The sequence below is a fragment of the Coloeus monedula genome (genome assembly GCF_965178545.1).
Source record: "Coloeus monedula genome assembly, chromosome: 17".
Taxonomy (NCBI): Eukaryota; Metazoa; Chordata; class Aves; order Passeriformes; family Corvidae; genus Coloeus; species Coloeus monedula.
The window spans coordinates 15,191,886-15,213,158 of record NC_138797.1 but is presented as its reverse complement, the minus strand read 5'-3'; the positions used below and the strand labels follow the sequence as shown (position 1 = coordinate 15,213,158).

Sequence of the window (21,273 nt, the reverse complement as noted above, 5' to 3'; positions counted from 1 at the left end):
AGACAGAAATTAGTGACATCCCTCCTTTACACGGAGCAGCTGAACATCCTCCCCATCATTCCTGCCCAACTCCACCATCCAAGAGCATGGGAGAAGAAACCACTGACTGTTGTAAGGTGACTCAGTCCCAGTAATCCTAAAGGAGGAGCACAGGGATGCCCTGCAGCCTGCAGACTCACACAGCCTCTGATGAGGCAAACTTTCAAAGCCTCCCTCACAGGTGCTCTGATTTTCTACCTTGTATTGAGACACTTTTGATTTTTAGTTAGAAAATCACTCTGAAGGATCCAGACCCGGCTGTAGCCCAATGGGCTAAACCCACCCCCTGACATATTTCTGGCATAACATTTGCTTTGCTGGAAAGGCTTCAGTTGGGATCTCTGCACTCACAGCAGGTACGAGCTCTCCTGGTTTCCAAGCCTTTGATTTTCATTCTCCTATTGAGAAGGAATGCCCAAGGGAAAACCTCCAGCCTCAGACTGAGAAGTTAGATTTGTTCAATCAAGTGAAATAAAACCTATTTTGTTTTTTTCTGATGCCACTGGCTTTGATGCTCTATTTTTGCAAGCACAGAACTTGAGGCTCACAAAGGAGCCCTGCAAGCTCCAGAATTCATACTGCACCACTACTAATTAAAAGGAGCTGAGTTATTTTCCATAGTTTTAAATCATTATCTGTGGGGTTTTTTCTCCCAGGACCTTTTTCCCCCAGAAGATTAAATTAACAGCAGAGCAAGCAGTTTTCTATCTCTCCTTGCTCTCCTCCCACCAAGTGATTTGTCTTAGAACCAGAGCTGGACCACTTGGCCCCCTCTGAGGCTGTGCTGTAGGGAGAGTTCATCAGATGCTGTCACTGTTCTCATCCCTACACATCATAAATCCCGTTTCAAACCCAGGAATGGTTTATTGGCAAGTCCAAGGCTGAGCCCCCATTTTGAACACAAAGAGTTGGACGAAAGTACCAGGTTGTTGATTGGGATGATTTAATACCTTTCCCCTGAGCAGGCAGCACAAGCACACCTGCTTTGCCTGTAGGATTTTGTTTTACAGACTGAGTCTCCCATGGCCTGATGATGTTCAGGCTCACAAAGACAAGTGGAAGCTGATCCTGGCAAAGCCCAGCCTACAGACAGGCTCCAGGTGTCCATCAGCCTCTCCCAGAGTTTCCCACTGGTTTTGGAAGCTTTTCCTGCCTTATCTCTTGCCTTTCTCCCCCACTGCTCCCCTGCAGCTCTGTGGCACAGAGCACTGTCCCCTCCTTGTCCCTGTGGCTTTGCTTCCTGCTCTCTGCCCATGACACCAACCCCTCACCCACACGTGAGGCCTTCCGGGGCCCCACTGATCCTCAGACGCAGCCAGGTCTCTCAGCTCCACTGATCAAAGAACATGGAAACAAACTGTGTTTGGGGGTGTGCCCGTATTCCTTCAAGGTGCAAGTCCTGGTGCCAGTTTCCCACTCAAACAATGGATTGGTGGTTCTGACAATGCATTTGCAAACTGTACCCATTACCTTTTTAGCACAATATGCTATAAATTTTCTTCCATTGTAGCTGTTCTACTAAATAAATAATTGAGCTTTTTATGCATAGGACTATTTTTTTTCCTGATGAACACAGAGGAAGGTCATAATAATAATAATAATAATAATAATAAATAATAATGATAACAATGATAATAATAATCTGTTGACTTTTTATAAGATGAAAGATTAATTCAATTTTGGAACTACTTTTGGGTTTTTTTTTTTTTTTTTTTGCTAAGCATGAGAATTCTGACAAATTAGAGAAAATATAGAGAATTCTGACATCTAAGGAGTTGGCTCAGACTAAAGGTGTATGACTGGTTGAACAAAATGTTTATGATTCCACAGACAGCCGGAGTTGTGCCATATTCTTTGTACCTGTTATTATCTGATTCCATAAGTGCATGTTTTACAAACACCAGGGTGCACCTTCTTTGTCTGAAAGCAGAGCCCGTTGTACATGGTATTTGCAGCTTTGTTTCAGGGCTGTGTTTGCAGCTGCCCCATTTGTAAGGAAGGCAGGGGAAGGGATTTGGTTGCTAAGGGCAAACATGCAGCACTTGGCTCCTACACTGGGATAATTCCCTGTGCTCCTGACTCACTCCCACAGTGACGGGCAAAGAGGTGGGTTTGGTGCTGTGAAACATCACTCTTCCTCGAGGCAGCACTGAAACAGGCCTGGACTGTGGCATTCAATCCCTCAAAATCAGAGCAAACCTGCAGAAGCCGCCCATTCCCGGGCTCAGCTCTGCAGGCGCGGGGCCACCGCCGGGAAAGGAGCATCTGAGAGCCAGGGAAACGCAACCCTGAGCTGGGACAGCCCAGCATGAACCATCAGCAGGGTGGGATCATTGTGCATGTGCCCTCAGCCTCCACGGGATGCATTCATCTTGGAAATTTATCTTTGAAAGGGCTGAACTCAGACAAGACTACTGCCATTAATTGGGGAGTTAAACACTCCCAGATTATCATGCACTGTTAACACCTGCAGCTCGGAGCTGCACGGATGGCTTTGATATTATTTTTGCTTTTGACAAGTGGGCGATAGCGGATATCCTTTAAGCCTATATTTAATGAAGCCCTCCATAAATCCATCAACACTTGCTAAGGGAAACTACAATAAAGCTCCTACTGCCATGGGCTCTGCTATGCAGAGAACATTTGGCATTCTCATAATGAAGTTTCAGAGCAGATACTGCTCACGCTGCTCTGAGGAAGCGCAGTCTTTGTGTTGGATCTTTTTCTCCCTCGCATAATTATATGTTGTGGATCAAGAAGAAAACAACCCTGTCGCACCTAATTTTTAAAACTGTAATAGTCAAACTGTCGTTCAGCTAGGACAGCTGTCAGCTTAAGAAATGAAGAAAGAAAAAGGCTTTCTAGACAAATAAACTCCCACTTGCATTTTATATTTGTATTTTGTTAGTTCTTGAAATGATCTGGCTATTAGCTGTAGCTGTTCTGTGAATTCTTGCCATATTGTTTTTGTGTTACACTTCCTGTGAGTGTGATAAAAAATGTAAAACTATAAACTGAAAATACTTGTTACATGTTTTATATTTGTGACTTTTATAAAAAATAAAAAAGAAAACCAAAAAACCCTACATAATGTAGTTATTTTGTCATTTAAGACTGGAAGAATTGAGGGGGAAACAGAAGAGTAAGTAGTGAAGGAATGTGATGTTTCTCAAACCTGGACTTTGTGAGTTGCAAGGGGTGGAGTACTTCTAATGCATACAGAAATTTAGGTACCCTGAGGCAGCAAATCACCTCAATGTGTGCTGAACTTTAAAGACCTAAGTAATCAAACTGGTTTCGTGGGAAAAAAACCCCAACCAGTGTATTAAAAAAGAAAAAAAGTTATGTTTGGTATTCTGAACATCTAGACTGCATGGAGACAGATTTTTCTAAAACAAACTTTGCCAAGTGGATCAACAGGACTGTGAAGGGCTGTAAGGCCAACCCAGGGAACTTGATTTAAAAACATCCTCCCATGCATAGGACTGCAAAGACACTGAGTATCTGGGAAGAGCATGTGAATAAAAGATTTCAGGACTGGTTCTGTATTACTACACTGAGAATACAGGTTATTTGTCATTCTTTTCCCCATACATTCCTCCTGCATCGCCTCCTGTTTACAACACACCCTGGCCCTCAGATTCATAAACTGAGTGCTTGGACTTTTGGTCAGCTCAGCTTGCTCAGTTTTGTCCCCTTCCCGGAAAGGGTGGTGGGGCTGCCCAGGGAGGTTTGGAGTGCCCATCCCTGGAGGTGTCCAAGGAAGGCCTGGACATGGCACTCAGTGCTCTGGGCTGGGACAAGATAAATATACATATATATTTAATAGCACTAGATATTGTGAATTTCACTTGATTTGGGTTTTAGTTTTCTTTAGAGAGACACTTACACAAACCTTTAGTTACATCTGGATTTTGCCTAAACCAAGCATGGAAAATAAGGCCCATGATGAGACCCACCTGTTCTCATTCTACCTTGAGACTTCATTTTCTGCACAAAGTAATTGGGTCAGAGAAGTGAATCTTTGACCTGTGAGATGTGACAACCAGAGATGGTAATAAAGAAGTTTAAAATGAGAGTGATGCTGCCAGAGAGTGGCTGGGAAGTCCAGCACAAAATCGTTTATAACAGGCAATAACAAACAAGCTTCGCAATAAACCAGACAGCACCTACAGCAATCAAAATGTTGCAAAGAACACTGCCCTTCATATGCAATTAACTCAAAGTGCACAAACCAGAAGCTATGATAACAAAATAGCATGGTAATGGGCTCCAGGAGTGTGTAATTGCTGGCTCTTTCTCGGCCTCTGAGCTGTTTCCTGTCCTGCTGTGGCTGTGCAGTGCCAGGAGCTTTTCTAGGTCACTGGTGAATGTGAGCTGAAGTCAGACACGTGAGCCCAGCGCTCAGCACACACCGGCCAGTGGGGAGGCCAGGGAAGGGCAGGCAGACCCCTCTGGGCTGAGCACACAGCACAGAAAAGCACCAAGAAAGCCTCAGCTGTGAGCAGGAACCTCTTGGGATCACACAGACACCAGGGCAGCTTTCTGCCTACGCTGTTATTTTGCAGACAGAAACCATCACCTTCCCTGACTCCAGAGTGCAAACCCTGCAGGGAGCACCATGGCCTTTGACAGCAAAAAAATTAAAAATTCATGTCACACTCACCTCTTTTCCTTTGTTTCAGCCCCTCTCTGCCATCCCATCAGTTCAAGCACCTCAGCCAGGTCCTTTCCCCTGTGCTGATCCCAGCTCCATGGTCATTTACCCTTTGCTCCACGCTGTATTTACCAGCCTGGGCGGGCTCCCACCTCCCCGCTGCCAGCTGTGGAAAGGCAAATCCGCCTCACCGAGCTCAGCCCAGAGCTGCTTATCTACCACAGACAGACAAACTCCCTCCTCAAAGTTCCCATAGACTTTCTGGGAAGCTTTGAACAGAAAGGGCAGGTTGAAATAAATCTTTCTTTAGAGGAATACTAGAGGTAATACATTAAGGTAAAACAAATGTTCTTAGTGTTTACTTTTTTTTTTTTAGCAAGCCAGCCTTTACCTTAGCTCATGCAAGCACATATGCTACTTACACAAAAGCAACAGCTTGCAAATCCCCTGTGTGATGAGCAAAGTAAGCAATAACAAACAAGAACAAGAAAGTCCTCTAGGCAAGAGGAGAGGCTAATGAGCAGAGACAGTGCACAGACCGAGCTCACTCTGCTCTCACACCACTGCAGCTGCTCGGTAAACTCGCTCCTGATTCACATCAGCAAAGACCAGAAGACAATCAGCTGTCTCTTTTAGTTGTTAAAATGCAATGTTACTGTAAACTGAGCACACTTGCCACTGTGGGGAGTTCCACCACACTGACTTTCAGAAGGTGTTGGTTCAGCTCTCACAGATGGGAGAGCAGGTAACTCCCAGCCCTTCTGGCTTTGGAAACACTCTCCCCTGCAGCAGAAACGTCCCTGTGGCCCAGCTCTGGCTGTGGGGACAGCGGCAGGTAAGTCCTACCTGTTACCCAGGTGTTGTGGGAAGATCCAGGACTTGCTGGCAGCAGCTTGGCCAGGGATCCTGCCACGCTCCAGCCTGGAGCTGCCTTATCAGCGAGCTGACACAGCTTTGGGCACAGCAGCGCGTGACACCGTGGCCTGGAGAGCGAAGCCCTGCAGTGCCTGTGGGTCACAGCATTTGGGCTCTGCTGCCCACTCGGCCAAGGCAGGCACAGCCCAGACTGACCCGATGCCCCTGAGCAGCCCAGTGCTGCAGGGACATCCCACACCTGTCTGCCAAAGCCTCTGCTGGCCTGCTTTGCCAGCAGTTTCCTCACAGCTTATTTCCGGACCAGCACTCAGGCTTTATGAAACTCCTCCCCTCCTCCTCTCCCCTCAATTTCCAACCTGCTGCACAATACACCTAAAGGCAGCAGAGGTGTGAATATGGAATTATGTTATGGATGGTAATGAAGAGGCAGGCAGAGCCCCACAGCTTGGCCAGGAATCCAACCCACCATTGGAAGGGACAGAGATTCCTGGACCTCAGACTTGTCCTGCTCTCCCTACACCTTTTTCCATTCCTGCAGAGCTTGGTGGCAGAGCTGAGAGAACAAGTGTTTGCTCTCTGCCTTTCTCCATCTCGCAAGGATTGAGCAAGGAGCACCATGATCAGGCAGCTCTGATGTTGGGAAAGTGCAGCTTTAGGGCTCCCTGGTTCTACACTCCTTTTCCTCCTTTGTTACCTCCCCAAGGCCCAAATACAATTTGCTAGTTTAGGTTGCAAGAATCAGGACCCCAGCACTTTTCCATTTTATCAGGGCTGTTGTCAGAACTGTTTTTCTTTGCTCTTTAGGAGAAGTTATTTATCCCTTTTCTATGCAGCCAGCATCTTCAGGCACTGGCAATTTGACAACTTAATATTCTTTTTCCCTTTGTAGGATGATCACAGTACAAAAATGATTGCACATATTCCTGTCATTCTATTCTAGTGTGGAAATCAACATCCCTGGCACATCCCAACCCCTGTATCAAACACCAGCTGTTCCTAAGGAATGGATCTAGGACTCCTCCACAGCCTCCCAGTTCCTAAGTAAGGAACTAAAGCCTAACTCTAGCTCAAGGATTTCAGGTCCCTGGAGTGAAGCAGCATGCTGCCTCTTGAACTCTCTCTTCAGGAGACAAAAAGCCTTTTACCAGAAAAATTAAAGCACCAAGTGTGAAAAAGCCATCCCAAAATTTATTCTCAAAAAAGTCAACAGAAACGCATCAGTAGATACTCAAAAAACTACAGAGTTCTCAGGAATCATACATTCACAATGTAGAAACGTGACAATTGGGATGCCTTTTGCGTGGTCTATGTAACAATATCCATTTTACAGTGTAAACAGGTACTGGTATGTTCTTACTCACAAGTCCAGCAGGAAAGGCACAACTCGGCATACAGAGATCATAAGCAAGATTTAGGTGCAACAACATTACACAAACTTTTGGTAGTCTGCATTTTTGGGGCCTTCCACAGCAGAGACTGGACTTGGAAGATTTCCTGCAGTCAACAGCCAGGTTTCTTTCCATCCTTCAGTCCTTCCACACCAAATGCTCACTTTGCAGCGTGGTTCAGATCCCATCACACATCCAGTTCCAGCAGGTGTTTGAGGAATAGTGAAAGGTCAGTCCAGCAACTCTTCAGGTGCTTCCACTAATAATACATCAGGGTTTGGTTTCACATAGTGCATGGAAGCATCTGCTTGAATCTCAGTCATTACAGTGGTCATTATTAGAAAAATAGACACTACAACTACAAAAGGACAAAATGAGGTAGATAACTTAGAATCCAGATGACTATCCCAGCAACCTTCATACAACACACATGGATCATTAATTATCATTTTGGTGGAATGCAAGCTCACAGACCACCAAAAAACCCTTAATGACCAGAGTAGGAATGCCATCCAAAAACCCACAAAACATTTAACCTAAGCATGAATACTTCATATTTAAATACAGGTTTACACAGACTGATCTCCTAAATTACCCAAACAAAAACAAACAAAAAAAAAAAATAAAAACAAAAAGTCTCTTGCTAAGGAAGCCGGTTCCCATGGCAAATTGCAACAGTCACCTGAGATTCCTTGCAGAGCTTTTAGACCTGACTTCCCAAGGCAAGTCTTCCCTTTGAAGAGGAAACAAAACAACAACAAAAAAAAGTATATACATACCCACCCATGCTTGTTTGGGGCTCTTGGTATTGAAATAAAACATCTAGGAAAAACTGCACATCTTTGGAAGCAGGAATTTTGGCACTATACTTGAAGGACTGTCCTAGTAGTAGTATTAAATAAGCAGCAGTCAACAACACAAAGAATTAATTACTTAGGAGCTGTGACTAAAGAAAAACAGCAACTTGCTTTTCATAAAACTTCTGAGGCAAAAAAAAAAAAGAATTTAAAAAAACCCCCCAACTTTGTAGTTTTTATAGCCATTAATAAGAAAAAGTACATTCAGAAACCACACAGAGCCAAAAATCCAAACAGAAAAATTCTTTCTAAGAGGGTGGCAGACATTCTAGGATATTTACCCGCATTAATAGTTTCAATTTCTCATCAGTAAATAGAAGCTCTTCCATCAACAGTAGGTTGTTTCCACTCTATTCAAAACCCCCATTATCACTCTAAACAAAGAGGTAAATATTCTAACCTTTGGAATTTCAAGTTGTAGAAACTTCTGTAAGGCTGTACACATTAAAGTCACACGTAAGAACTACTTTGCAAGACCCGCATCTTTCCAAATAGAAGGAAATCCTATTCTTTACTAATTACTATTTGCAAAGCAATATCATGATTGTACTCTGGGCAACTCTTACAAAGACAACCATAAAATCATTTGCACGTCAATAGGAAAATAGGAGGCTGAAGTGGAATCTCTTAAAAATATATGTTTGTGTCTATATATATTTGTTCTTTCTGTAGGTCAACTCCTCTTGAGTCTTTAGCTAACGGCGATTTTGTTCTCCTCCAGGAAGTGAGGGAACTGGTGTTTTGGCACATTGTCTGCAGCAGCACCCGCGGCCTTCTCCGTGTCGGAGGCGGCGCCAGCCTGGGCCCCGTCCGCCTTGGAGGCCGCGGCAGAGTTCATGGGCGAGCCCCCGGGCACGGGCACGGGCAGGGCCCCGCTCTGGATCACCGAGATCTCGTTGGTCTTCACGGCCAGGCCGTTGCTGAGCACGGCCGCGTACTGGTTCCACACGGCGGGGTCGATGCTCACCGAGGGCGCCATGATGTCCTTGGGGAACATCTCCGACACCTTCTTGGGGTCGTTCCCCAGCAGGGCCATGGGGTTATCGATGGACAGCCGCCTTCCCCGCCTGGCTGAGTTATTCCACATGTGGGTTCCTACGTGGACCTTCCGGAGAGGGGGGAAAGCAAAGAGAATCATTAATACTGCAGCTCTTTTGGGGTGTACCCAAATTCTACTTTGCTTGCAGCCGAGTTGCCTAAAGAAGTCAGGTTTGCTCCATTTGCATTCAGGTAAATATTTAAGCTGGGTAGCTCTCCTGTCAAAGTTCCCTTCCTGGCATGTGTAAAACACAGTCATTCCACTGCCTGACATCACCATGACTCTCTGGACTTGGCTGCTGGAGGGCTTGGAGGACTGTGACTTACACTTAGAACAAGCTGTGTTGGCAAAGACACCCCTCTCTCCCCCAAACAGAAGCCACATCATCTGCTGCAAACAGACTACAGTGAGAAAAGTACTGGGTAATGCAAAAAACCACCAAATAATTTGGCAGAGAGGTTCACCTAAGCTGGAATCTTCCACACCACATTCTGCCAGTGCTTCCAAGAAGGCACTGCTTACACACTGCAGAGGATTTTCTCTCCCCATCAGCATTTATGCAAGAGGACTGAAGAGCTTGAAGAGGTTCTCACAGGGAGGGAGAAGCCTCTGTGCAAGTGAGGGAGCTGAGTCCCTCACAGGGCAAATGGATTCATCTGGCAGAAGGACAGACTTCACAGCACTTCTTCAGCATGTGCTTAGACACAACCCCCAAGGACTTTGTGCCATCTCAGGATTATCCTGGTTTATCCCTCCTCATCTCACTAAATTTCAAGCAGTGCAGTGTAATGCATTTACTCTGCAGGCAGCATTTCGTAGCACTCAGTCTATGAAATGCTTATGTCTTGACACATCCAAATCCAAGTTAAAAAAGAAAGCAATCTGCTTAGTGAGGGCTAAGCCTCCCCTTCCACCCCAAGAGGAAAGTCAAGGACAGTAGCAAAGACCTGTGGGTGATCTCAGTAACACACAAGAAATTGTGTTGAGAAACTCAGGAAGGAGACAAGAGTCAACGATCTGAGGAACTAAAAGTAAGTCCTTTCCATCTCTAGTACGAGTTTCACAGATAAAGGAGAGGACAACAGACAGGACCCACCTTCAGGTTTCCTTTGGTGGTGAAGGCTCTCCCACAGATGGTGCAGGCAAAGGGCTTCTCCCCGGTGTGGGTCCGCTCATGGATCTGCAGGGCACTGGCAGAGGAGAAGTTCTTCCCACAGGTAGTGCAGATGTGCTGTTTGGCAGGACGGCAGAACTTGGGGCGTGGCACCAGGAGAGGGGCGACCCCAGGGGACAGAGCTGGAGGGCCAATGAAGTGGCCAGTGCTGAGGGGACGATCGCTAGGCAGCTCCATTTTTATCAGGGCCGGCGGGGCTCTGACAAAAGCAGCTGGAATACTGCTCCGACCTGGAAAGAAAGCAAAGGTGATGCTTATCCTAACCTCATTCTGCTCCCAAGCTTAAGCCTGGCTGACACTCCAGAGACCCTGCCTTTGAAGCTGCATGTGCCTGAGGGGCACATCTGCAGAGCCCACCACACTTCCTAGGATACCCCCAAAACAAATCAGTTTATCCCTGGGTTTGTTGGTGAGCTTATGAGACAAAGTCTTCTAGCTCAAATCTAACTTCAGCAAGCCTGAAAACCTCACAAATGAATTCAGAGTTTCCACCTCATCCTCTTGGGATAAGCAGTTTTCCTGCAAAACACAAATGTGTATCTTTAAAGAGCTGTAAGAAGATACCAGGTGAGCCCATGAAAGATAGCAAGGGCACAGTCTCTATTAACTTCTAGGACCTTGCAGAAGATGACAGCCCTTAAGCCTTTGAATTTTGGGCTTGACTTCATCAGGAGCTTTACCGGGCCCATGCCCTTATCCAAACAGAGGAGCAGGAAAAGGGGAAAGCTGAGGAAGTTTTGTTTCCTGTTGGTCCTTCTAAAGACTGATTTCCTACTGCCCCACCCCAAATCACTGCCAGCATTTCGCATTACTCACCATATTCTCCATTTGCAAAGTGTAGCCCAGGCTCTTCTTTGATGACCTTCCGACCGATATTGCCGTATGTTAAATCCAAAGCTCCCACAACCCCTTCCATTTCCACAGGAGCATTCTCAGGACCCTCTGATTTATTCCCCGTGCCTGAATCCTCCTGGTTGTTGAAGGCAGGTGACTTTGACCTCACGCTCTCAGCCTGGCTGTTGGCTGGGGACAGGGCCTGCAGCGATGCCGACTCGGAGGCAGCGGGGCTCCGGCCGTTCTGATAGTCGGGATCTCCTGCCACAGAGGATGAATCGTTTGTCATGCCATCGCTTTCTGCTGAGCCGTTGTCACTGGACCTCAGACTGCTCTGCCGCTGCAGATTCAGAGAGGAGGTGACAATCTTCATCTGGTTCTCCAGTGCTGTAACCCCAGAGAAGGCGGCGGCCACGGCGGGCGACTCTGATTGTGCATCATACGGAGTAGGAGGTTTGGAAGAACTCCTGGGGCCATCCTGAGAGTCCATGTCCTCTTCCATGTCTATGCTTTCCAGGATCTCCTCGGGGCGACCGATGTCTCCGTTCTTCTCAGGCACAGCAGGATCCACCTCGGCGCTGTCGCAGGGGGGTTCTGGCATCGGGGTGTTGGGGATCTGCCCGCCCATGTGCATGCGGATGTGCTGCTGCAGCACCACGGCATTTGTAAACTTCTTCTGGCAAATTGGACAAGAATGCTGCATCTTCAAGGGAGTATTGGCCCGGTGGACACCATAGTGAGTTTTAAGGTTCCCTTTAGTGGAGAAGGCACGGCCACAGATCTTGCACTTGAACGGCCTCTCCCCGGTGTGGGTGCGGTAATGCATTTTGAGCGAGCTCTGGCAGCTCAGCACTCTGTGACAGATCAGGCACTCGTTAGGGTCAGCAGTGGATTTGTCGATATTTTCAACCAGCTGCTGAAGCTTTGATGTCTCTGAGCCTTGCTCATTTGACCCACTTACGTGGAAGATGCTCACGCTGCAGGTAGCTTGTGGTGAGCTCAAGCTCTGCTCCGTTCCGGACTCGTGACCGACTGCCCCCGACGAAGAGGAGCCACCCTCGCTTTCTGGAGAGGGCCTGGACTGCAGCTCACTTGAGAATGTACCAGGCAGAGACTCCTTGATGCCTGCCAGGCTGGACATGGTCTGAGGTGCGCCAGTGGCCACAGAGGTAGGCAGGGTTGTTAGGAGAGGTTTGCTGTCCACAATCAGGTTAGACTCATCCAGTGGCACAGACATCCCATATGGGATTCCAGTGCTAGTGGGAACATTGTCCAGGTGCTCAGGAACTGGGTAAGGATTCATCTTTATATGGGGGTACTTGTCTTTGTGACGCTGAAAATGCACTTTAAGGTTTCCTTTGGTCGTGAAGCGGTTCCCACAGATGTTACATTTATAGGGTCTTTCCCCAGTGTGGGAGCGGAGGTGGATCTGCAGGGCACTGTCATTGCCAAAGACCTTCCCACAGAATTTACACTTGTGTTTGAAGAAGGGCTCCTCTGCAGTCGGTTTGCTTTCAGACACGCTGATGTTGGGGGGTTTCCCCTTCCCCTTCTTTGAGGAATCCATCACAGACGAAACGGCCGAAAGCGGGTTCTGGAAGATGACTGAGCCAGAGGACTGAGGTAGCAAAGGATTTGGGAACTGAGAGATGGAGCCAGGGAGGCCTCGGCTGCCCTCGGGCTTCAGGGGGAAGGAGGAGGAGAGCCCAGCAGCCAGCGAGCTGGTGGCTGCAATGCCAGTGTTAGAATGAGGTAGTTTTCCTTGCTTCAAGGATTCCAGTGATAGGCTCTGGCTTCCAGCTTTCTGTCCGATCAAAGCCACAGCAGCCGAGAGCTGCTGGGACATGTGGGCGCCCAGAGCTTTGAGCGGGTCAGTAGCAGCTGCTATGGAGGGGTGCAGGGCGTGGGGAGCCATCATGGCAATCTGGATGCGGATCTGCTCCGTCAGCTGGATCTGCTGGAGCTGCTGCTGCTGCAGACACACGAGCTGCTCCAGGATCATGGGGATGGCATTGAAACCGGCTGCCGAGGAAGAGATGGCGTCGGACGTCCGCTGGTTCACGGCCACTTTAGTGCCGCGGATCGTCTGCAATGTCACGTTAGTGTTTGGTACTTTGGGTTTTGGTAGATAGCTTAGGCCGGGAGCCGCAGGCGTGAGGGGGGGTTCTATTTTAAGGTACATTCCTCCTACCGATTCAGCATCCATTTTTCCTTCTCTCTTTTCCACAGAGCCAATGCAGCCCTTTGCCTGAATGTCCTTGCGTGTCCTGCCATCCATTCGGTCGCCTGGGAAGGTCCCTAGAGAGGCCTCGGAGAAGCTCTCAGGGGGGACTGTTCCCTCACTGTCATTCATGATTAGAACAGGCGGATTTTTAGTGCAATTTTTCTTATGCTCAAGGAATTCAGAGAGAACAAAGAATTCTGCACAGCATTTCTCACAGATTTTGGTTTCCTCTGTGCGGCACCTTTTGGAACTCATTTCACCATCTCTATCACCTGGGACGTCTTGTGGACTCCCTTAAAATAAAAGAAAGTCACATTATTAATTGCTAGATTTAGACCAAGTATTCACTATTAAGATCACCGACTCCACCTGAATTGCAAATTAAAGATACAAGACTGGAAAATCAAGTTTGCAGACCAATCTGAAGTCCTGCTCTTTGTTTTGATGCCAATTCCTTTGCATAATTCCATTCCAAAATAAATCTGTATCTCAGTTCAGTTTACAAGAAAAAACATAATATAAAAGGACTCTCAGGAAGCTCAATGAAAAGAGATTTATACCAAATCCCTTTATACAGGTAAAAAACCCCTGGGACAGTCCTGCAAGGCAGCACCTGCAACACAGATTAAAAGGAACACAAGGAAGACAGAGGAAGCATCGTAGCACTGAGCAAAACACCACACGAGTTATTCTGTGTTTGCACTTCACTTTCTAATTCTTTGGTAACCATCTCAAATTCATACAAGATCATTAACACAGGAATTCTGAGCAATTCTTAATTGCACAGATCTAAGCAACTTTTCACTCCACCGTTATGACAGTAATTTCAAACCAAGAGGACTGACAAAAGCAAAGCAGCTAATATTAGCTCGTAAATCCTTCGAAAGCAAACACGCCCTGAAATAATCTCTAAATGGACACAGTAGCAAGGAAGACATGATTAAAGTGCAGGACTCTACACACGAGCAAGAGCCGACACTGATGATTATTAAGAAATAATACAAGCAACAAGTCCTGCTTGCAAAACCGCACCAAGGCATTTCCGATTCTCGCAGGAGGCCTTGTTCAGCTGCATCCACAACTCACCCACCTCGGGGAAAGGGCAGGGAAAGCCAAGCTGGGCTCCAAGTCCACTCCTGCCCTTCCACCACTGGCACCCCACAGCTTAGACTGAGCAGAATTTGCACATAGACCAAAAAAAATAATTCGGGGAAATATCTGAACTGGAAGAGGTTAAGAGAAATCATAACCAAAACAGGATGTTTTTGCTCAGCCTTGCCACCCTTCAAACAACAAACTCACACCCAGCTTGAGGCAGGGCAGTACTCAGGGCAGGAGTGCTGAGGAGGGAGAACTTTCCAGTGAGGGAGAAGCAGGACGGGCTCCAGCCAGATTCCAGCTCCCATCAGCTGAAACATCCCAGACATCACAGAAATTGCTCCAATTTTGATGGGTGCCAAGGGTGCAGTAACTTCGCCTCCCACAGTCCCAGTGGAGCACACCTGGAATGGTGTCACACACTGTCCTGGCCAGAGCCCCAGCACACCTGGAATGGTGTCACACACTGTCCTGGCCAGCCCTCCTGGCTCCAGTCCCACGTCACCAGCCCATCCCCTTGGACCAGGTGAAGCCAGGACTCTGCAAGGTCAGGAGCTTCTTGAAGCTTTGGTTTGCAAGGTGTGGCCAAACCACACATCTGACACCTGGGAATGTCCTGTACATGGACAGCAGCCATGTCCAGGTGACAACTCAAGCACATGACCTTGCTGCTCCAGGGATGTAAAACCTCGCTGAGGGAGGATATTGCAAACCTTGCCATTTCTTAGCCCAACAAGGGCACTGTGTGGTACTCAACAAAGCAAACTTCAACTGCTTAATGTCATGTGGCATGAAGTGCATGTGAAAGTTTACTTTTAAAAATAAACACTTGATCAATCACAAAAATTTGCAAGTATCAGAGGCCTGTTCTGCTATGATCTGCAGAGCAATAAATCCAAATCCACACAAGTCCTTGAATGGGGAGGAAAAGAGTTCTCAGCACTGCTATGATCAAAAATGTTTGGATGCCTCCTATTTAAACAGGGAGAATTAAACACTCCCCCTTCAGCCCAAACAACTCCCACAAGCGAAACGAACAAGAATAGCAGCACACAAAAATTTCCCATCCCAAATATCATTAAAGTGATGTCTCTCAACCTGATTTAACCCTAAAAACATACACGGAAGTCCAGCCTGCAGACAAGTACAACTAGTACACAACTCAGAACTTGGTCAACAGAGTCCACCAGGATCAAGAACAGATTATTTTAAACTTGTTTTGCAGGAGTCTGAGCAAATATAATGGGAAAGAAAGCTGTGTTGAAAAAAGACAAACTTCCAGAAGTACTCTACGCTGACTTAAGAGGTCTTTACTTGACTACTTTCCTATTTCATAGAATACACTAAAACATGAAAATCTCTTTTCCAAATCCTTTAGCGTTTGGGGCTTTCCCAGTCCCATCTCACACGTGGAACTACACTGTATGCACATCACAAAATATTAAAAAATAGCTTTTACATTTTCCAGTGGCACAGAAATGTCTGCACCAAACACTGCTGCCCACCCCCAAGGAGATATCCCGGGATAATGTCTAGACAAGTCCTCAAACTTTAACTACTTCAAAGCATCTGATCATTTATCTCCTTTCCCTTGATAGGTCTCCTTATTTTTCTACTTCTGTGCTGATAAGATCACACTAAATTCAGTGCCCCTTTCCTAATCCCCAGCACAGCCCACGCTCCTCATTTTCATAACTCTGAGGAGTTCTGGTAACTGGTTCTGAGCAGCAGTTGCCATCTCAGAGTAAGAAACTCCAGTAAACTGAAGGTCCCTGTGCTGGGCAGCAGTGGGCAGAGGTTGGCAGCCCTGTCCCGGTCATGTATTTTCACTTCCAGTTTCCCTGACAGTAAAGCATTAGCTTAGGACTCTGAATAAATCTAATTCAGAGCTTGAAACAATTTGCTGCATGTCAAATAGGGAACTGATGCATTATTTTCCTTTTTACCTTAAAGAAACTGAATATAACATCTTGGCCTGTCTCAGAAAGGGTTTTAGATAAATTCGCGAGCAGAATGCTGGGTTATTTTATAGTAGCTGGAATAACAAAGGAGAAATTGACTGTTTCTGTAAAAAACCCAAGAGCTTCTGTGAAAATCATCGTGATTTGTAACAACCTCCTGTCCCCGGCCCCCCAGTGCTGCTATCAGAGCACCTCAGCTCCCCCGAGCCCAGCAGTTATCAAAAATGAAATAATGGTCTGAACTCGGGGCTTTCCATGCCAGGAGGGCAGCTCTGCCCACCGACTGCACACGGATTTACCGAGGACAGCCCTGCCACAACAATTCCTTGTGCACTTCACTTAACCCTCTCCAAAGGCTTCCCAGGGATAGGACTTCTACTGTGGTTTTTTATCTCCCCACCCCCGAATTTCAGGAATGTTATCTCTCAGCATCTAGTTATCCAATAAGTTAGAAGAATGCAGTAAACCCAGCAGGGGGGTTAGACTGAATCACTGGCAAATGGATGGAAAAAATCCACTATTGTGTGGGACAAGGCGGCCATCGACAAGGAAGGCTGATAAAATCCACACCGCTTGAAATAATTTTTTTTTTTTTTTTAAGGGAAACAGTAAAAGGAGTGAAGTGAATCTGGTTTGATGTGACTTCAAGAAGGGTACTGCTGGTCTACCACTCATCTAAGCCATTAGGGACTTTTTTTTTTTTTCAACTTTATTTTACTTGAATTGGGATGAAACAGAACTCAAGTTTTCCTACCCACTTTTTTATTCAGGAGTTTTAATACCTTTGGTGAGCTTACTGTCCCCACAGCCTACACTCGGATCAACTACTTTTACTTTAAGGTTAACAAAGCCATGCACTTCCCTGGTTTAAATTAACTCATGGAGGATTGATTAGCAACCCTCCACTCTGGTCCTAGACATGAACCCTGTGCCATCAGCTCCCTGTTGCTCTAAGGATCGTGCTTCCCTGATGCTTTTCTCCTGCTCCCAGCTGCAAAGCAAGGACTTCCAAGAACGCTAAACTGCCCCAAGTCTCCCTCCTCCCACTATCTAACACCATTTAACGCATTTTAACTGTGACAAAATCGCTTCCTTGAGTGAGTAAAACGCACGACTGACAACTTACAGAGATGCTCCAAAGGCCTTGGTGTTTTCTACGCTAAATTCATCGGCTGCTTTTTTCTACCCAAGAACTAGGCACAAACGCATTACACCCACACTCAGCGTTTCATGTGCTTACAGGCTCTCTCTCAAGGCTTTAATTATTTGGCTATCTACTTACTGATTCACCCTTTAGCCTATCCACAACTTAAAGCGAGATATTCAGCCAAAGACGGAACAAACCATGGTGAATAAGCGCTTGTGAAGGACAGAATAAGCGCTAAAACACGCGGGGCGAGCGGGGACGCGGGACGCCGGCTCCCGCGGGCGCAGCCCCGCTCCGGCCACCCCGGAGGGGCTCGGAACCCCCGGGAAGCGCCGCGCTCGCTGCCCGGAGGTGCCGGGGCCGGTCGGTGGAGGGCACTCACGGCCCGCGCTCCGGCCCCGCCGGGCCACCGCCACCCCGGGCGGGGCCACCGCGACCCCGGCACCCACCTGAGCTGACAGCATCCCCCGCTGCACGATCTGCGGCCACGGCTGTCGCTCCAGCTGGCTCCGAGCCCGCGGTCCCCCGAGCCCACCGCCCTGCCCGTCCCTACCTGCCCGGCGGCCGCTCCTCCCCGGCCGCAGCTGCGCCGGCCCGGACCACACTTAACACTCGTACAGTGTTTAAGAGCGAGCTAAACGGCACAAACCCCGCTGCCAAGGTCAATTGCATGAGAGTCCTAATTGTGAGCCTGACATCAACTTACCACCCACAGCAAGCAGGAGGAGGCAAAGGTTAGAGCAGCAGCTCTGTCAAAACGTCACATGCCGCCGAGCCTGGCGAAAAGGGCTCCATCCGTGCTACGAATATAATGTTTCACTTACGTAAAAGGAAAAACAAGCCGGGCATCGCCCCCCCTCCGCCCCCCGGCACCCTCTCCCCCTTCCCAGGGCGGCGGCACCCGGGGCACGGCGGGGATGCTCCCGCACCCCGGGGCTCCCGGCCGGGCCAGCCCGTCCCCGACAGCAGCTTCGGGCAACCGAAATCAAACCTAAGATAAACCACCACAGAACTTGGGCTTTCCTTTTTCAGCCTTTCCTTATCCAACATCCCTCTCCAGTTCTACAGAGCTCAGCGCGCAATTCGGAGATTTAACTGAAAGAAATCTAGGCTAATTTTACCCTGAGGAAAAAAGCCCAGAAAGTTGCAGTTTGATACTGTATTTTTAAGAACGAATCCGATTTTTAATGGCAGCAATCCAGCACAATGGGCATTTTCAAGCCCTTTGTGGAAATGCTAATTTTCAGTATGTAGCATTATTCCCCTGGGACCACCTGCTGATTTTTTGACCTGTTAATGGATCCCCAGGTTCGCGGGACACTTTAACCCGCTGCATTGTTCACAGAGGTGGGTCCCAAATCGCTTTGCGAAGAAAGGGAACACTTGCAAAAAAGGAGATAGGGGCTTGATTTTATTATTACGATTATGTGGATACCCTCGATAATACCCCAGACAAATCCCTGCGGAATTTCGTCTTTGATATGCAGCTTCATCACTTATTATTTACAGGCACACCTGGAGCGGGGAATAGCAGGACTATTTGGGGGATTGGCGGGCGGTGCGAGCCGTCGAAGCCGCAGCCCCGGGCTGTATTTCGGAGAGCGGAGGCCCCGCAGGACAGGGCTCAGTGCGGGATCTGACCCGATCCCCCAAACCCACAGCATCCCACGAGCGACAGGAGAATCCCTCCAGCCGGGGCCACAGCTTCCCCAGGTCCCCCGGCCTGTGCGGCCGCTGCCCGGCTCCCCGAGGGATTTCATCCCGGGTTTGGTTGTTAAAATTGAGAACGGGAGGGGGGGGGAGGGGGGGGGGAAAGCCCCAACAACAATAACAAAAAAGCAGCTGGCCACTGCCCCGGAGAGCGCGGTGTGGAACGATCCTCCCTCCCTCCCTCCCGCACACCTCCCCCGCCCCAGCGGCCGCATCAGGAGTGATTAACCCTTTTGTTTCAGCGCGGGGCCGGAGGTGCCTTTCCAGCAGCGGGCAGAGATTTACATGTGGAAACATCACCTCCATCCCCCAACCTAACCATATGCACAAAGGAAAACAGTCATGCATTAAACATGGGATTTATTGCCTTCTGGCCAGCATGCTGTTTCTTAAGTCACCATTAACCGGACCCAACAATTGCACATTTCGACTCAAAGAAGAGAAGGGGGAGGAGGAAAAAAAAAATTAAAGAGCCCGAACCTCCTGCGGGCTGGGAATAAGCAGCTCCCGTAACGAGCAAGGGTTTTGATCAGTTCTAGGCATGGAAACAAAACCAGTGCCAAACGCAGGCAAAGAGCCCAAAGAAAGTTCTTGGGGGGGCACACGGAAACATTTGGGCGCAACAAGCACAGCAACTCCAAACAAACGCTCCCCCACCCGGGACGGGACGTGCCCTCGTCCCGCCGCATTCCGCCCGGGAGCGGGACGGCTACCGGAGAGCGGGGAGCGTCCCGAGCTCCGCACCGAGGGCGGCAATAGCGGGGGAAGAGCCCGCACAGGAGCCAGGGAGCCGCCGGCCCCGCAGCCCGGCTCGGGGAGATGCTGCTCCCGTGGGGGCCACCAGCGAGTGCCCCCTCCGCCCTTCCCCTGCACGCCGACCCCACCGGGAGCTCACGGCTGGTTTTAGCACAAAATTTCTACTTTTCCCATTGCATGGCCCAGGAATGCGAGCTCCCAAAAAACGGGGACAGTGATTCGCGGTGGCGAAGTCCCCCACGCCGCCCAAATACAAAGCGCTCACGCACACCCCACATTAGCTCACCGGAGTTATTTTAGGAAGTCGGAAATCAAAGATGGCTGGAGGTCAAGCTACAAAAGGTCCAGGGCGATTGTGATCTCCAACAAAAATAGTCCGAGTGTGGAGGTTTTTTTCCCCGTTTTTTTTAAAGCCCCACAAAAATACTCATCTAACTCCCGACAAAGTGCTAAATACACCGAGGAAACCCAGGCAGAGCCGTTTCCTACCCCTCCGAAGTTGTCTGTAATTTCTCCCTCTGCTCCCCCACCCCCTTACCCCCATCCCCCCAATTCCCTCCGCCTCGGGGAGGCTTTGGGGTTCCCCTCCCATGAGGCTGCGGCCCCACGCGGGACCCGGCGGAGGCTCCGCGGGCGCGGGGGGAGCGTGCGGGGCATTGCGGGGCCGCCGGCCGGGCAGGGCGAGGGGCAGCGCTGCGCTCCGCAGCCGCCCGAAGCTGAACCCCCCCGAACATAACGAGGAGCCGCTGCCTCGCTCAGCCTCGCGGGGAGTTCAGCCCCCCAAAAATCTTGGGGGGAGCCGAGGGTCGGCCCCTGGCAGAGCCCGCGGGGGGAAAGGAGCGGGGGGTGAAGCACGAGGGTGGAAAAAGCCCCGCGGGAAGCGCCCCTCGCTCCCCGCCGCCGCCTCCGCGCATCAGCCAAGTTGGGACCCGCGGCCGCTCCGCGCCCCCTCTGCGCTCACCACTTGCAGCATCTGGGGGCTGCTCCTCGGAGTTGATGTGCTGGGGCTTCGCCTGCTTCCGTCGCGACATGGTGCACCAGCATCGGGAGCATGCAATAGTAGCAATTATTTTCCTCTTCACAACAAATTCCTAGAGTTGGGAAATTTGGGCGGAATGCGCATGTCAGAGTAATTATGATTATCAATAATGCATTGCGATTTATCATGGGTCCCTGACGGCTGATTGGCCTGAGTCCAAGGGCTCACAGATTATTCAAATCAGCCCCATTGATCCGCGCAGCGGGGCACGCTGGGCCATGTAGTCCCCGCGCCCGGCCCGCCCCGGCGGGCGACAAAGGCGTGAGCCCCGCGGGGCTGGGGCCACCCCCCCCGAGTAAAAAAACAACCCTGCAGCGCGGCTCTCCAGCCTGCACACGGACAATACCTTTGTTGTCTCACCTGCGCTTTTTATATCGTGCTTTAAAGAGTTTTTTTCCCCCCCTCTCCCCTAAAGCAAGCAGGAGCCCGGGACAATGCTCATTCTTCCCTTTGTCGCTCGATAAGGTGGAAAAG

General features: G+C 49.0%; 1 protein-coding gene across 1 annotated transcript; it reads right to left on the bottom strand.

The window, feature by feature from the left end:
* Nucleotides 1–8,508: 8,508 nt before the first annotated feature.
* Nucleotides 8,509–20,791, bottom strand: SALL4 (spalt like transcription factor 4; the record flags this gene model as incomplete). Its single annotated transcript, XM_082293009.1, has 4 exons — nucleotides 8,509–8,922; nucleotides 9,953–10,260; nucleotides 10,847–13,381; nucleotides 20,722–20,791. The coding sequence occupies 4 exons, from the start codon at nucleotides 20,789–20,791 to the stop codon at nucleotides 8,509–8,511; spliced, it is 3,327 nt and encodes a 1,108-aa protein (XP_082149135.1).
* Between the last annotated feature and the right edge of the window lie 482 nt (nucleotides 20,792–21,273).